The sequence below is a fragment of the Mesoplodon densirostris genome, chromosome 2, assembly GCF_025265405.1.
Source record: "Mesoplodon densirostris isolate mMesDen1 chromosome 2, mMesDen1 primary haplotype, whole genome shotgun sequence".
NCBI classification, from domain to species: Eukaryota; Metazoa; Chordata; class Mammalia; order Artiodactyla; family Ziphiidae; genus Mesoplodon; species Mesoplodon densirostris.
In genome coordinates this window covers 13574585-13590420 of record NC_082662.1, presented here as the reverse complement: position 1 = coordinate 13590420, position 15836 = coordinate 13574585, and the positions used below count along the sequence as shown (strand labels likewise).

Here is a 15836-nt window from a genome sequence, read left to right as displayed (position 1 = left end):
GCTGGGCCCATGAGCCATGGCCGCTGAGCCTGCGCGTCCGGAGCCTGTGCTCCGCAGCGGGAGAGGCCACAACAGTGAGAGGCCCGCGTACCAAAAAAAAAAAAAAAAAAAAAGAAAAGAAAAGAAAGAGGCTGAGTCTGATGGTGCAGGGAGAATGAGGGAAGGCACAGGAGTTTGGCTCCCTGGGGACTGGGTGGGTACAACCCACAGGCAGAGCCCACTTGGGGCCTGAGGGAGGTGCCTGGCCCCAGCACTAGTCCCTAACAGCTGTGTGAAAAGTCTCTACTTCAAATGCTCTGTCGCCACCTGCTGGAGGAAGTGTGATTCTAGCCACAAATCCAAGAAGACTACGTACAAGGTGAATGGCGCCCCCTGGTGTCGGGGGCCACAGCCTGAACCTCTGTCAGAGGCAGCCCAGTCCAAGATGAGTGACTCAGGTCCCCTGTCCAGAGGCCCACTCTGGAGAGCATCTCAGTACAATAATAATAATGACAACCAGCAATTATGGAGCATTTACAAAGTGCCAGTCTCTGTGTTAAGCTCTTTGTAAGGATCATCTCACCTCATCCTCATAAATTATACTATCATTATCCCCATTGTTAAGATGGGGAAATAGGGGACTTCCCTGGTGGTCCAGTGGCTAAGACTCCGTGCTCCCAATGCAGGGGGCCCGGGTTTGATCCCTGGTCAGGGAACTAGATCCCACATGCTGCAACTAAAGATTCCGCATGCTGCAACTAAAAAAAAAAAAAAAAAAGATCCCGCATGTGGCAATGAAGATCCTGCATGCCGCAGCTAAAACCTGGTGCAGCCAAATAAATAAATACATATATATATTTTTTTAATGGGGAAATGAAGGCACAGAGACCTTAGGTAACATAACCAGCATTTGGCCAAGATCAGGTTGAAACCCAGGCAATGTAACTCCAGAGCCAGTGTTCTTAGGTACTTCTGTTCTGTCTTTTGGGGATCTGGCCCCTCGCCTTTCTATGTGCTCTGGTCCCGAGTGATCTTTCATATGCAAACTGCACTTCTTAGCAAATTAAAGTGCCTTCCGACTCTACATTAGATCAGCATTTTCCAAATATGGTTGTGGACCCCCTGCATCAGGATCACCAGGGCTGGACCAGATTGGGGCCTGGGAATCTGCATGTTTGATAAGGAGTGGTCCCCGATGGATCCTCCCAGCTGCCCCCAGAGCCTATGAAACAGAGATGAAGTTCCACTTCACTGATGCAAAGTGAGAAGGATGGCTCGCCTGAGGTCACAGAGGAGACAGAGCCCTCCCCCACCCCACCACCGGCCCCAACCCAGCTGCCCGAACCTTCTCTCGCTGGAGTCGCTGTAAGTCCTCCTTGTGGGCTGCCCGCTGCTCCCGCAGAGAGGCCTGGGCCTCCCGCTCAGCCTGCACCAACTTCTGGGCCATCAGTTCCTTGTCCAGAGCGACCTTCTCCTCTGTAGTTGTTATCTGCTGCCGCAAGCCCGCCAACTCTCCTGCACAGAAGGGATGGAAGGGAGAAACAAGCTTGGGCCAGACCCTCCCAGTGGGCCAACAGACTCAGGCCAGGTGAGCTATGTGGGCAAAATCCCAGAGCGGAGAGGGCCCACTGGTATCTAGCTGAGTTCCCTTGGAGAACGTTCTTGCCCTCTCTGGGCCTCTGTTTCCCCGTCAACTGCATGGGCCCAGTGGTCCTGTCCCCCTCCCTCCCTACCTGGAATGGCATCTAAAGGATGAAGTGACTGATGAGGAGGGCCCCCCAAATGGAGAGGACAGCAAAAACATGAGAACCCCCATCACTGACTGAGTGCTTACCACGGGCAGGCACCTGGCTGAGCACAACACAGCTTCACATCACACCCACATGGCTTATCCCCAATTTACAGATGAGGAAGTGGAGGCTCAGAGGAGACAGGTAACCTCCCAAGGCAGCACAGCTTTCCATGAGGCATCACCTTTAATGACTGACTGCCATAAGCATACTTGCTGGACTGTCAGCACTAATGAAAGTGACCGGGGAAGGGTGCACCTCACAGGGGACAATCTAAAAACTATCCTCGGGGGCTTCCCTGGTGACATAGTGGTTGAGAGTCCGCCTGCCGATGCAGGGGACACGGGTTTGTGCCCCGGTCCGGGAGGATCCTACATGCCGCAGAGCGGCTGGGCCTGTGAGCCATGGCCGCTGAGCCTGCACGTCCGGAGCCTGTGCTGCACAACGGGAGAGGCTACAACAGTGAGAGGCCCGCGTAGCACACAAAAAAATAAATAAAAAATAATAAATAAATAAATAAATAAATAAAAACTATCCTCGGGGTTGGAAGTCCACCAGAGACTGTTAGCATTTCCCTTCCTGGTTCTGTCTGGCTCACGTGGACGTGGATGAAAAACTTAATTTTCGCGGCCCAAGCAGGTGCTTAGTAAATGTTGGTTGAGCAAGAAAAACCTGTGAGTTCAGAGACTGGGCAGGAATGAGAGTCGTCAGAAAAGCAGCTGATGATGGCTCCGCGGAGACACAGAACCCTCTAAGCGCCCTGATGACGATAGACAGCAGCCACCGTTGGCTGCGGAGCCAGGCACTGTGCCAAGGCCATGCTTTTCTCACCTCATCCTGGCAAAGCCTCATCACCTCTAACTGTCAGATGAGGAACCCGTGGCCCAGAGAGGGAAGCGGCTGGCCTGGGACAGTGGCTGGATTGGAAGCCAGGTCAGCCACACCCCAAAGCCAGTGATCCCAGCTTCGGTGAGACCCCAGAACTCGACAGGTTACAGCTCCAGCTCTGGGCTGGAGCCCAGGGTTCCCCACCCCTCACCCCGGCCCCCCTACCGGTCAGGGTCTCCTTGGTCAGCAGTAGGGCCTGCCCATCCGCTTCCAGCTGCTCCCGCCGGGCCTCAAGCTGCGCCAGCTGCCGCTGCACCTCAAACAGGCTGCTCTCCAGGGCTTCCTTCTCCAAGCTGCAGCACGCACGATCCCTAAGGCCCCGGGACCCAGCCTCCCGGGACCCAGGACACTGTGAATCCCAGGGCGTGGCCAGCCATGGGCCAGGTGCCAGCCCACCTGCCCAGCCACGCTCCCGCTCCCCGGGGAAGCCTGAGCCCCGGCTGAGATGAGCTGGTGACCTGGCCCCTGAGGGCCCGTGCTGGACGTGGCTGGCCACGGGGTGGCTCCGTCAGACCCCCCAGGGCGGGCTGGGCAGAGCTCAAGGCCTCACCGCAGGCGTGTGGCCTCCTCCGACAGGGTCCGGCCCTCACGCTCAGCTGCTGCCAGCTGCACCGCCAGGCCGGCCCGCTCCTTGGCCAGCGCCTCCTTCTCCCGGGCCGCCCGCTCCGACGCCTCCGTCTGCCGCTGTATCTCCCGCCGGGCCTGCTCCAGCTCGTGCTCCCGCCCGCTCAGCTGCCGGGAGAGCTGGCCCCACCCCGGCACTGTGAGCACCAGCCCCGGAATCCCCCAGCCTGCTTATCGTGCAGCACCCCGACCCTGGGCCCGACCCGGCCCTGGCAGGCAGGAGACCAGGTTCAAGCCCCGGTTGTATCCTGATGTGCTGTGTGAACCTGGACAAATCACAGCCTTCTCTGGACCTGCAGTGCATGCACATGCAGACATAAGGGTCATCACTTAGTTTGGGTGGCAACCAAACACTTCCTGCACCCCAAAATGTCCAGAGAAGCTGAATGTATAAAATAAAGCAAAGGAGAGCTGCTCTGCAGGCCTCAGAAAGGGAACCTAGAGCCTGGCTCCCTGCACCGCGTGGTCTGTTCCCTAGAGGCCCCTCCCAGGAAGCCAGGCCCTCCAGGACAGACACCCTAAGGTCCCTTCCAGCTATGATTTCCCAACAAGTCTAAGATTCCAATTCTAAAATTCTCTACCAATTATCATAGCATTAATCTTTACTGAGTGGTGATTGATTTCTGTAAGCGCTTACCCGGTATACTCTTCAGAACAACGCTTTGTGATAAGAACTATTAGCCCCATGTTACAGGTGGGGCCACTGAGGCATGGGGAGGTCGGGTAGCTTGCTCAAGGCCCCCAGCTGGCAGAGGTGGGACTGGATTTCAGCCGGGAAGCAGGCTCCCGAGCCTGTGACGTCCCCCAGGACAGATGCAAAAGGCCGGGAGCCTAGAACCCCTTCCCCACCTGCTCTCCAGACCCCACATACACCCACCTGGGCCAGCCGCTCCTGCAGTCGGCAGCGCTCCTGGTGCAACTCCGGGAGCTGGCGCTCTAGCGCCCCCCGGGCCTGCTCTGCTGCACGCAGGGAGCCCTGCAGGCCCTGCCGCTCCACCTCGTGCTCCAGCCGCAGCTGCTCCAGCAGCTCCTGCCCCTCCTGCGCGGAGGCAGCCTCCCGCTCTGCCTGCCACTGCCGGCCCAGCAGGGCTGCCTTTTCCTCTTCGAGCTGTGGGGGCCAGGCGGAGGCGAGTGACCGGATCAGCACCCTCATGGTCCGAAGAGGTCCCACCCGGGACCAAGGATGCCTTCTCCACCCACCTATCACAGCCAGCCCGTGGGAGGCTCCCGGGGGTAAGGGGCAGTGCCCTAGGGCGTGTGGGCACTGGGGAGGAGGAGAAGGAAGGGCCCATGGAGCTTCTTTCCTCTCAGACCATGAGAGAGAAGACAGACAGACAGAAGGAGTCAGAGAGAGAACAACAAGACAGAGGGACAGAGGTGTACAGGGAGGTGTCGGGGTGTGGGCCTAGGCTGGGCCTGGGGATGCCTCAGCAGGGTCTCTGAGCAGGGAGGACAGGTGGGCGAGGCAGGAGGGCCTGCTGGCACACAACGTACCTGGGCGACAAGGCGGTTCAGACCCAGCTTGTCCTGGGCAAGACTCTCGTTCAGGGCGCTCAGCTTGGATAAGGAGTCCCGCAGAGAGGCCTCCTCGGCCCGCAGCTTGGTCATGGAGAGCTCAAGCTCCACGCGGCCAGCCTCAGCCTGCGGGGTCGGGACCAGGGTGGCCAGAGATGGTCAGGCGGGGAGAGATGGAGAGAGATGGGAAAAGACGTGCAGAGACATGGAAAGATAAAGAGAGATGGGGAGAAAGGCAGAGAGATGGGGAGAAAGGCAGAGAGATGGGAGAGGCAGGAGGTGGGGAGGTGGCGAGAAGAGGCACGGAGAGACAGGGCCCCCAGAGACAGGGCAGGGGACACGAGGAGGGAGATAGAACATGAGAACATGAGGCAGAAACAAAATCCCTGCAGACGCCCTGCTGCCCACGCTGCTGTGCACCCAGAGCCGTGCAAGGACCAATGAAGCTGGCTCCCACTGTGGGGCGCGGCCAGAGGTCAGAGGGTACCCCAGAGTGGGGTCTAGGGTGGCCTTGCTCAGGGCCCAGACCACAGACAGCAGGGCAGGCACCGACCAAGAACTGTGCCCCCAACCCTCACAGACCCCAGGACCTGTGTCCAGAGATGGGACTGGATGACCTGAGCTACAGGCCCTGCCCCAGAAGCATCTGGAAAAGCAGGGATATGACCAGTCCTAAAGGTCAGTTCACTTATGGCTGGGATCAGACGTCAGTGTGTGGCCAGAGTCAGAGGTGAGCCTGAAATAGGGGTCAGTCTGTGGCCAGAGTGAGAAGGCCTGGGGCCTAGGGTAGCGGTGGGTTTGTGGTGGTGTGGCAAACGGGGACCCACCTTGGTCAGCGCCTCGGCCACCTCGGCCTTCTCAGCCTGCAGCACGTCCCGCTGCAGCGTGGTACAGCTCAGCGCCTCCCTCACCTCCACCAGCTCCTTCGCCAGCCCTGAGCGCTTCACTTCCAGCTGCTCTAGTTGCCTATGGCTGTGGGACAGAGGGTGGGGGGGTGCCCCATGTCACTCCCCTGCCCTGAGTCTCCCATGGCCAGACATGCTGGAGCAGCCAGGGGCCAGGCCCAAGGCAGGAGCCTCATCCATAAGGACAGCCAAGCCCACTGTTGGGCCTCAGTTTTCACATCTGCAAAATGGGGTAACGCTCACCTCGGGACGTTGTGAAAAGGATATGTGTCCTGGGACTTCCCTGGTGGCACAGTGGTTAAGAATCCGCCTGCCCATGCAGGGGACATGAGTTTGACCCCTGGTCCGGGAAGATCCCTCATGTCACAGAGCAACTAAGCCCGCGAGCCACAACTACTGAGCCCATGCATCGCAACTACTGAAGCCTGCGTGCTCTAGGGCCCGCATGCCGCAACTACTGAGCCCGTGTGCTGCAACTACTGAAGCCCGCGCGCCTAGAGCCCATGCTCCGCAACAAGAGAAGCCACCACAATGAGAAGCCCATGCACCGCAACGAAGAGTAGCCCCCGCTCGACACAACTAGAGAAAGCCCGTGCACAGCAACGAAGACCCAACGCAGCCAAAAATAAAAAATAAAAAAAAAAAAAAAAGGATATGTGTCCTTATTGTAACTGACATATCTCTCCAAGGGCCTTCGGAAACAAGGATAATATCCACTGCCACAATGTACTAAACATCACTGTTACTAATGCCTCAGAGAACTAAAAGTGAAGTGGTTAAGAGGTTAACTCTGAAGCCCCAATGACTGGGTTCAAATCCTGGCTCTTCCACTAACTAGCTGTGTGACCTTGGGCAAGTTACATAACCTCTCTGTGCCTCAGTTTCACCATCCATCTCATCCAAATGGAGATAATAATAGCTCCTACATCACAGAGTTATCATGAAGGTTAAATAAGAGAATCTAAGTGCTTAAAATGGTGCCTGGTACTTAGTAATATAAGTACTGATGTTATTATTATAAATTTAAATTTAAAAAATATTAATGTTATATTAATATTGTTGTTAATTAACTTAATTAACAATAATACTAATGCTATATAGTTAATATAACTACTGTTATATTCGTTTTTTTTGTTTTTTGGCTGTGCTGCGAGGCATGTAGGATCTTAGCTCCCCAACCAGGGATCGAACCCACGCCCCCTGCAGAGGAAGCGTGGAGCCTTAACCACTGGACTGCCAGGGAAGTCCAGTTGTTGTTATCATCATCCACACTCTACCTCCTACCAGTTCTCTGATCTCAGGTAAATGACTAAACCTCCCTGAATCTCAGTTTCCTGAAATGGGTCTGGTTAGAAGACCCTACAGCAGAGGGGTGCCATGAGGATCCTCAAGACAGTAGAAGGCCCAAGACACAGTCAGTACTCCCTAGCCCCCAGGGACAGTCGGGAGCCCCATGGCCCATCCAAGCGGCCCTGGCAGGGAGCCAGAAGCTACTCACCTGCGCTCAAGCTCCCTGCGCGTCCGTGCGCTGTCCTGTGCGGTGTCCTCCCGCTCTTCCTCCAGCTGGTCCCGCTGGCGCCGCAGCTCCTCCTGGGCCGCATGCAGCTTCTCCCGCTCCTGCCGTAGCTCCTCAGCCTGCTGCTGGGCCACCTGCAGGCTGTGGGCTAGGCTGTCCTTCTCCCTGCAGGACAAGGGGAGGGGGAGCTGAAGGGGATGCAGAGGCCACTCCCACCGGGGAAGACGGCCGTGCTACTGTCCTAGCCAGGAGCCACATCCTCCCATCCTCCGAGGCTCCGGCCTCTAGAAAGCCTTCCTGCCCCTAAGCATGGCCCACTCATTTCATCCACGTCTCCCTGGAGCTGACTCTTCCCGGCATAGGGCACTCAGCTTTCCTTCTCCCCCAACCAGCCCACTTGGAGGCCCAGTGGAATGGATGGAGGCACTGGCATTATCTCCAATTACCCCACCAAGTGAAGATGCCAGGCTAGGTTCCTGAGACATGTGGGCAATTTCGCTGCCAGCTCTGCTAGTCCACATGGCCAGGAAATGCCCCCTACAGTACCCTATGCCCCTCAGTTCTGGGAGGCCCAATAGAGCTGGGTCTGTCCAGATCCCACAGCTGCCTGCTGCCCAGGCCAGCAGCACATGGTAGCCAGGGCAGGGGAGGGAGGAGGCTCCTTCCAAGGCAGGGGTTTCTAGCTCAGGCTTAGGGCTGATGGCTATCATATCCTCCACTGCTGTCCCCGTGCGCTCAAAATGGCAACCTGTAAATACTGATATATTAGATACGAAGGCTGGCAGTAGGTGGGAAAAAATATTCGACATGGGCTTCCCTGGTGGTGCAGCGGTTAAGAATCCACCTGCCAATGCAGGGGACACGGGTTCGAGCTCTGGTCCAGGAAGATCCCACGGGCCTCGGAGCAACTAAGCCCGTGTGCCACAACTACTGAAGCCTGCGCACCTAGAGCCCATGCTCCGCAACAAGCCACCGCAATGAGAAGCCCACGTACCGCAACAAAGACCCAACGCCGCCAAAAATAAATAAATAAATAAATAAAATTATCCAAAAAAAAAGGGTGGGGGTCAAACTCTATCTAAGTTTTAAAAAAAATTTGACATGAAATAAAGAAAAATAGTAGAATGCAAAATGAGGTGTTCGCTGGGAATGCAACTACATAAAAAGCCCCTTTCCTTCCAAGGCATGGGAAGCACTGGTTTTGCTGTCAGATGGACCTGAATCCCAATTCCTACCCCAGCCACGTCGCTGTGTGACCTTGGACATGTCTCTCAACCTCGGGACAGTAACAGTTGTGAACTGCATGAGTTTGATGGGAAGACTAATTGAAATAATACACAGGAAGCACTTGGCAATAAGCCTAGCACATAGTAGGTATACTGGAAAGGTTTGCAAAGTGACTGCCAGGAAACACAACCGGAAGCAAAGCCAGTGCATTAACAGGGGTTAGGATGAGCAGGGGAAGCTGTGAGGAGGTCCCATCTTTTTATTTCCCCTCCATTTTTCAAACTTTTTATTATGTGGTTACATTTACAAAGAGAAAAACCAAAAAACAAGCACCCAAAAAATAAAAAACAACCAGGCAGCTAAGAGTGGATAATTTCTTGTCTCCAAAATCTCCGAGAGACAGAGTCGAGAATAACAGTGTCAATATGGCTCTTGGAGATGATGGAAATGTTTTATAGTCATATGTCCTACTTGTTAGCACTTGAAATGTGGCTAATGCAAACATTTACATTTGTAAATGTTTACTTAATTTACATTTGAACAGACACATGCGGCTAGTTATGACCATATTAGTGCAAATCCGCATGTTCACAGGCTCTGGCTGGCGTTAGGCCCAGACGCTGACTTATTCTCTGGGCTCCCCGCCTCTGACCTCCCGGCACCTGTTCAGGAGGTCGACGGCACTGCGCAGGCGCTGGGCCTCGCGCTGCGCATCCTCCTGGGCCTGGGCGGCCCCGTCGGTCTTATCCCGAAGACACTGCAGCTGCTCCTCAAGGGCACGGCGCTCACCCTCGCTGTCACTAAGCTGCTTCCGCAGGGTGCCCAGGAGGTCCTGGCTGGCTTCATAGCGCCCCCGCATGTCCTGTGGCATGGGAATCACTGAGTGTAGGGGAGCCCTGTGAAGCTCCCTCCCCGCTCTCCGCACGACGCACACCAGCCTACGCTGCGGCCTAGGCCTGGGTCCAGGCCTGGGGCAGGAGAGCTACACCCCCAGACTCAGTTTCCACTCCCCTGCATCATGCCCTCACCACCCTTCTGAGACCTCTGCAAGGGCTCTGAGCCTCCATCTCCCTGGGGTCCCAGGCAACCTAAGTCCCCAGGACACCAGACATACCACCAAGCACACTCCTTCCCCTCCCCCACTTCTGACGCCACCCCCACCCCTGCCCCAAACACACACCAAGGCTCTCCGACTCTTGTGTGGGAACCCCATCTCCCTTCCTATACCAGGACTCTTACTCCACCCCGGGCTCCGCCCCCAGCTGCTCAAGCCCCTCCCACTCTAGACTCAGATTCCTCCAGTGCTCTCAGCCACCTCCACGGGTCCTGACTCAGTTGCCGTTTCTCAAGCCTCTGACTCTAGCCTGAATGCTCAGGCTCCTCCCCTAAGACCCCGGCTCCAACCAAGGCTGCCCAAGCCCCTCCCCGCTGGACTCGAGCTCCGCCCCAGGACACTCAGGCCCCTTCCTACCTGGACCTGCAGCTGACGCTTGTGCAGAGCGGAGTGGATGAGGGCTAGTGTGGAGGAGTCCGAGCAGGCAGGGGATGGGCCTCGGCGGGGGGAACGGCCACGGCCGGGCGAGGAGCGCCTCGGTGGGGACGGGGTCCGGGCCCCCGAGAGCCCCCGCAGGCTGCCGTCCGATGCGGCCGCTGTACGCTCAGAGCCACTTAACTGGACGCCGCTCTCCATGTCTGACAGGACGGCCTGAGGGGGGGTTAGGGAGGCAGAAGGAGGAGGGGAGCTGCGGTGTCAGTTGGGAAAAGAAGCCTCGGGAGGCAGTGGGGCCACCAGGGTCCTCATGTCTAGCTTCAGCCCTAACTCTGCAGCACTTTCTCACCTCCGCCAGCTCACAGCCCTCAGCCCACCAGGTAAGGCCTCCCATTTACTGGGAAGACATGATTCAGCGTTTCTCACAGATGGACAGGGAACATGCAGTACCTCCTCTCCAACGAGGAACTCCCCCGGGGTGGGGGGTGGGGGGGCAGATTGGGGGCGGAGCTAGCAGGGGTGTTAAACAGCAGCCTAGGTTTCCAGGGCCCCCAACCACTTGCAGTTCAGCTGAAGGCCACCAGGGGACGTGGTGGCCCAGGACTGCCTGGCCTTGCCCTGCCCAGGGCTCCCACCCCTTCTGGCTTCTCCCGGCTCCCGAACCTGTGCCAGGTCCCTCAGGGTCTGCTGCAGCCCCTCTCCATCCTCCGTCTCCAGGGCCGCCTGCTCCTGGAGCCGCAGGGATTCCTAGAGTGGTGTTGGGGAGACAGGCAAAGAGCAGTCAGGGTCTCTGCCCTAGTCAGAAACCTCACCTTCGTCTCCCTCCCGGGACTACCACCAATCAGTTGGCCTCGAAGGCCATGCCCAGGGGCCAGCAGCTCGGAAGACCCCACAGTGGCCCCAGTGCCCTCACTGAACAGACCAGGCCCAGAGAGGTGTGGTGTCCTGCCCCAAGTCACACAGCCTATTGGAGGAGAGCTGGACGTAGAACCCAGGCCAGACCCCACACAGAAGGATGACCAACCCAGGCAGTACCCTTGAGAGGGGTCCCTCTGGTGGGGAGGCAGCTGAGTTCCAAAAGAAAGAGCCCTGGGCTAGCAGGCCACAGGCATGAGTTCAAGTCCTGACTCCCCAGCTTAATGGCTCTGAGACCCTGGACAAGTATTCCCCCTTGGGCCTCAGGTTCCTCATCTGTATAATGGGGATCATGCTACAGAACTGCTGAGAGGATGAAATGGGATAAAGGAGGTGAATGTGCTTACCACTAAAGCTGGCACCCACTAGGCGTTCACACTAAAGCTGGCACACACTAGGTGCTCAATTAATGAGGGGTGAAACTGAGTCTGAGTGGGATGCTTGGGGTTGGCCCAAGCAACCCAGCCCTCAGCCTGTGTCCATGGATCTGGTCGGTCACCCCGCCCCGCCCTGCATCTCACCAGGGCCTCAAGCTTCTCAGTGAGGGCCTTGTTGAGCCGATCCTTTTCCAGATTCTGGTTCTGAAGGCGCTCGACTGTCAGGGCCAGCTCAGTCACTCTGGAGGTAGGGGAGCAACACAGCTGAATGGGAGACCCACCCAGCTTCTCCTCAAACCCGCCAGCTCCGTGTCCTTCATGCTTCCCCAAACCTGAGGCAGGGACCCTAGGATTCGCCTCCCTTTTGCCGTGTGACCTGAAGTCACTCTCCTTTCTCATCTCTAAGTGAGAATGAGGTGGCCACCCACTTCATCTCACAGAAAAACACTCTGGGACTTGTCCAGGTCTCAGGAGCAGAGGCTGAACTGCTCGTGATGTGCCCTGGTCAAGAGCCCTCTGAACCTCCGTCTCCTCCTCTGCCAAACGGGGTGCCTGGGGAGACTGGCTGAACCCACACAGGGGAAGGGCCCTGTGAACAGACGCCCCCTCCTCCCCGTATGTCCGGGCGTACACTCTGTGGGGAGGTCTGCCTCGCGTGGCGCCTCCGGGCGCCCACCTGGCACTGAGGTCGGCCTTGTCCAGGTTGCTCTGCACCTGCAGCTGGGCCAGGTCCTTCTCCTGGAGCACCTTGTCCCGCAGCTGCTCCTCCACCTGGGCCTGCAGCAGGGCCTGCTTTTCCAGGGCCGCCTCGGCCCGGCTCTCGGCCAGCCGCAGGCCTGCGCTCAGCCCCAGGTTCGCCTCCTGGACGGCTCGTGAGGTCCGGGCCAGCTCCCCTCCCAGCTGCAGCAGGTCCCTGGTGTAGAGAACACAGGATGGGGATGGGATGGAGGGGAGGACTCCCAAGTGTAAATTAAAACTACAGTGGGGGGGCTTCCCTGGTGGCGCAGTGGTTGAGAGTCCGCCTGCTGATGCAGGGGACACAGGTTCGTGCCCCGGTGCGGGAAGATCCCACATGCCGCAGAGCGGCTAGGCCCATGAGCCATGGCCACTGAGCCTGCACATCCGGAGCCTGTGCTCCACAACAAGAGAGGCCACAACAGGGCCTCCCTGGTGGCGCAAGTGGTTGAGAGTCCGCCTGCCGATGCAGGGGATACGGGTTCGTGCCCCGGTCTGGGAGGATCCCATATGCCGCGGAGCGGCTGGGCCCGTGAGCCATGGCCGCTGAGCCTGCGCGTCCGGAGCCTGCGCGTCCGGAGCCTGTGCTCCGCAGCGGGGGAGGCCACAACAGTGAGAGGCCCGCATATCGAAAAAAAAAAAAAGAGAGGCCACAACAGTGAGAGGCCCACGTAACGCAAAAAAAAAAAAAAAAAAAAAAAAAAAAAAACCTACGGTGGGATGCCATTTGTCGCTAACAGACTGGGGACAAAAAGTCACATAATGCACAGTGTAGGTGAGGCTGCGGGGAAACAGGCTCTCCCTACACTCCTGGTGGGAGGGTGAGTGTAACCACACAGAGGGCGATTAGAAGAACTCTGAAAATTATAAATGGATAGGTTCTATGACCCACTGACTTCATCGCTCAGAATTTATCCTACAGATATGCCGCAACGCAAGGAAAATGACCTGTGTATAAGGGGATCCACTGCAGCCTTGCTCATGTAAGAAATACTGGTGGCAACCTAAATATCTATCGAAAGGGAGCTGCTATTGCCTTTTCTTTTTTCTTTTGGCCACCGTGTGGCTTGCAGGATCTCAGCTCCCAGACCAGGAATTGAACGCAGGCCTCGGCAGTGAAAGCCTGGAATCCTAACCACTAGGCCACCAGGTAACTCAGCAGGGAGCTGCTATTAAAAAAAATCATGATACATCCCTTCAGTGGAATACTCTGGAGCCAAGGAAAACGAATGGGGAAGCTCTTTAGAGCCTGATGTGGAACCACTTCCCAGCTATAACTATTGGGTGAAGAAAGCATCTTCGAGAACTGCAAAAAGTGAACTCCCTGGTGGTTCGGTGGTTAGGACTCTGCGCTCCCAATGCAGGGAGCATGGGTTCAGTCCCTGGTTGGGGAACTCCCACAAGCTGCGCCGTGTGCCCGGAAAAGAGAAAAAGAACTGGAAAGATGAAATTCTCCCAAGAGTGTATAAAAGAAAAGTGGGGGCTGGGGGGGAAATGTACAATCTGCTGTATTTACTTGCATCAAATGAGCCTGAGTGTCTGGGTCAGAGGTGGCAGGAAGAGTTTTCACCATACACCCTTTTGAAATATGAACCTTGTGCATGTGTGAGTTATTCAAAAGCAAGATGTTAACATTTTAAATGCTAATTAAAAATTAGGTATTTTAAATATATCAAATAGGTTAAATCCTCCCCTTTCCTGAATGAACTGTACCACTGGGTACCTAACGGTAAGAAGAGGAAGTGCCTTATTATAGAAGAATTCCAGTTAATACATGAAGAAGTGATAGAATGAGACAATCACGATTTTGCAACCTCTGACGAATGTCTGGACCTTGGCATTGAGCGTCAAGGGCTGCTAACGCACAGACAGAGGCTCCTGATGGCACAGTACACATGGCGCTTATGAAGAAGTCTTGTCAAAACAAAACAAAGCAAAACACAACAACCCGAACCTGAATTTGATCAAGCCGTAAATCCAACATCCAATTTACAGGGGACAAAGGTGTTAAAGGACACCACAGAATCCAGACTGTGGGAATCTCTAAGGATAACTGTCCCGGTTTCCTGAACAAATAAAAGAGACTTAGAAGACAAATCAACCAATCACACTTTGTGAACATCTATGGATCCTGATTCAAACAATTTTAAAGACAAAAAGTGAAGAAACACCATCGGTGACACTGGTGAGTCAACTGGAAATTTGGATACTGAGAGAATAGTAGATGATCTCAACAAAAGATCATGGCTCAAATGCTTAAGGCACAAAAGGAAACAAATTGGTCTGCCTGCCTCTAGGCTCTCCCCACTGCAGCCTCACCAGCCCAAAGATCAAGCAGGACCAAGTCCCTGCGGCAGGAGGCCTTTGGGGCTCTTTTCCAACCTGACCTCCTTTCACTTGCCTTTTGCTTCAACCCCACTGGCTGCCATTTTCTCGCTCCTCCAAGCCTTTGCTCCTGCTGTTCCCTCGGCCTGGGGTGCCCTCAGCTCTGCCAGTTAAAACCCCACCCATCCCTTGGAGTCAGAGCAAATTCCACCTCCTCAGTGAAGCATTTTTCTGACCTCCCCACCCCTCCCAGTTTTCTGAGCATCCAGGACATCCTTTCTGTTCCACTTTCACGTCACTGACCACTCACTTCCTCAGTCTGGAGGTTGCAAGTTCCTTTTTTAAATAATTTAATTTAATTTTTGGCCAGGCCACACGGCTTGTGGGATCTTAGCTCCCCGACCAGGGATTGAACCCCGGCCCTTGGCAGTGAAAGTGTGGAGTCCTAACCACTGGACCTCCAGGGAATTCTCTAGAGGTTGCGAGGTCCTTGGTAGCAGAAGCTGAATATCATAGTTGATTAAAAGCAGGAACTGCAAATCCTGATTCAGCCACTTACTTACTGCTGTGTGACCTTGGGAAGGTCACTCTACCTCTCTGAGCCTCAGTGTCCTCATCTGTAAAATGGGGATCATTCCAGTTCCTACCTCACAGGGACACTGTGGATATGAGATGAAATAAAATGTACAAAGAGACTAGCTCAGAGCAAACACCTAGTAAACGTTTACTATTTACTGGTAATGACTAGGAAACAGTAAATTTAGTAAATACCAAATAGTTAGTATTTAGCCTTAGTTATTTGGTCATAAATAGCCAATTTAGCAAGTACATTAAGTAAATGCTAAGTGACCACCATGATTTTGGTAAGAGTTAATTATTACTAGTTGCCTCTGCCTCTCCGTAGGGCCCGGCACACAGTAGGTGTTTTGGGTCGGACCGAAGTTCAACTGAGTTGAGTTGAATTCAGTGTGCAAAGCGGGGTTGTCTCCCGGCAGCCGCAGCGTCTCCCCGAGCCGCCCCTCCGCAGGCCAGGCCTCCTCACCTCTCGGTGGACATCTTCACCTCGCTGAGCAGCCGTCGGGCCCCCACAGCCTGCCTCCACAGGAGAAGCAGGCGGCTGTGCTCCTGGCTGAAGTAGGCGTTGAAAGACTGGAGGGCAGAGGGGGCTGAGTGAGGGGCTGGAGCGGCGGCCGGCCCACTTCCTGCCCCAGCTCTGACCACCCCGGAGGCACCGTGGCCAGGGGGGTGGGTCTCCCAGTGGGCCGGCTCTGGGCCCGCATACAGGGCTGGGCTGGAGCTGTACAGTCACCAGCTCAAGCCTCCCGCTGGCTCAGGGAGCTGGATTTCAAAGCCTCCACGGGCTGCAAGCAGCAGTGAGGAAGGGCAGAAAGCGCCGGGGACGTAGGTTTGCATCCCAGCCAGCCAGTTGCATGACTGGGCAGCTATTCAACCTCTCTTTAGAAGGAGGATGATGGCACTTTCCACATATGGTCACTATGAGGAACAGAGGAGAAATCGCCCGCCTGGCACTGGCACGTGGTATGTGCTAAT

At 55.8% G+C, this 15836-nt stretch overlaps 1 protein-coding gene across 7 annotated transcripts in view; it reads right to left on the bottom strand.

Moving 5' to 3' along the window:
• Positions 1–15836, bottom strand: part of CROCC (ciliary rootlet coiled-coil, rootletin) — a 53239-nt gene that overhangs the window by 21465 nt on the left and 15938 nt on the right. For all 7 annotated transcript variants that reach the window (XM_060089037.1, XM_060089036.1, XM_060089032.1 and 4 more), the window contains 13 exons: positions 15328–15434; positions 11902–12138; positions 11370–11466; positions 10597–10680; positions 9916–10149; positions 9107–9306; positions 7200–7382; positions 5624–5768; positions 4776–4922; positions 4159–4389; positions 3208–3401; positions 2823–2950; positions 1325–1494 (listed from right to left, as the gene is read on the bottom strand). In XM_060089037.1, coding sequence (XP_059945020.1) covers positions 1325–1494; positions 2823–2950; positions 3208–3401; positions 4159–4389; positions 4776–4922; positions 5624–5768; positions 7200–7382; positions 9107–9306; positions 9916–10149; positions 10597–10680; positions 11370–11466; positions 11902–12138; positions 15328–15434 — 2157 coding nt within the window. The remainder of the gene's footprint in view (positions 1–1324; positions 1495–2822; positions 2951–3207; positions 3402–4158; positions 4390–4775; positions 4923–5623; positions 5769–7199; positions 7383–9106; positions 9307–9915; positions 10150–10596; positions 10681–11369; positions 11467–11901; positions 12139–15327; positions 15435–15836) is intronic.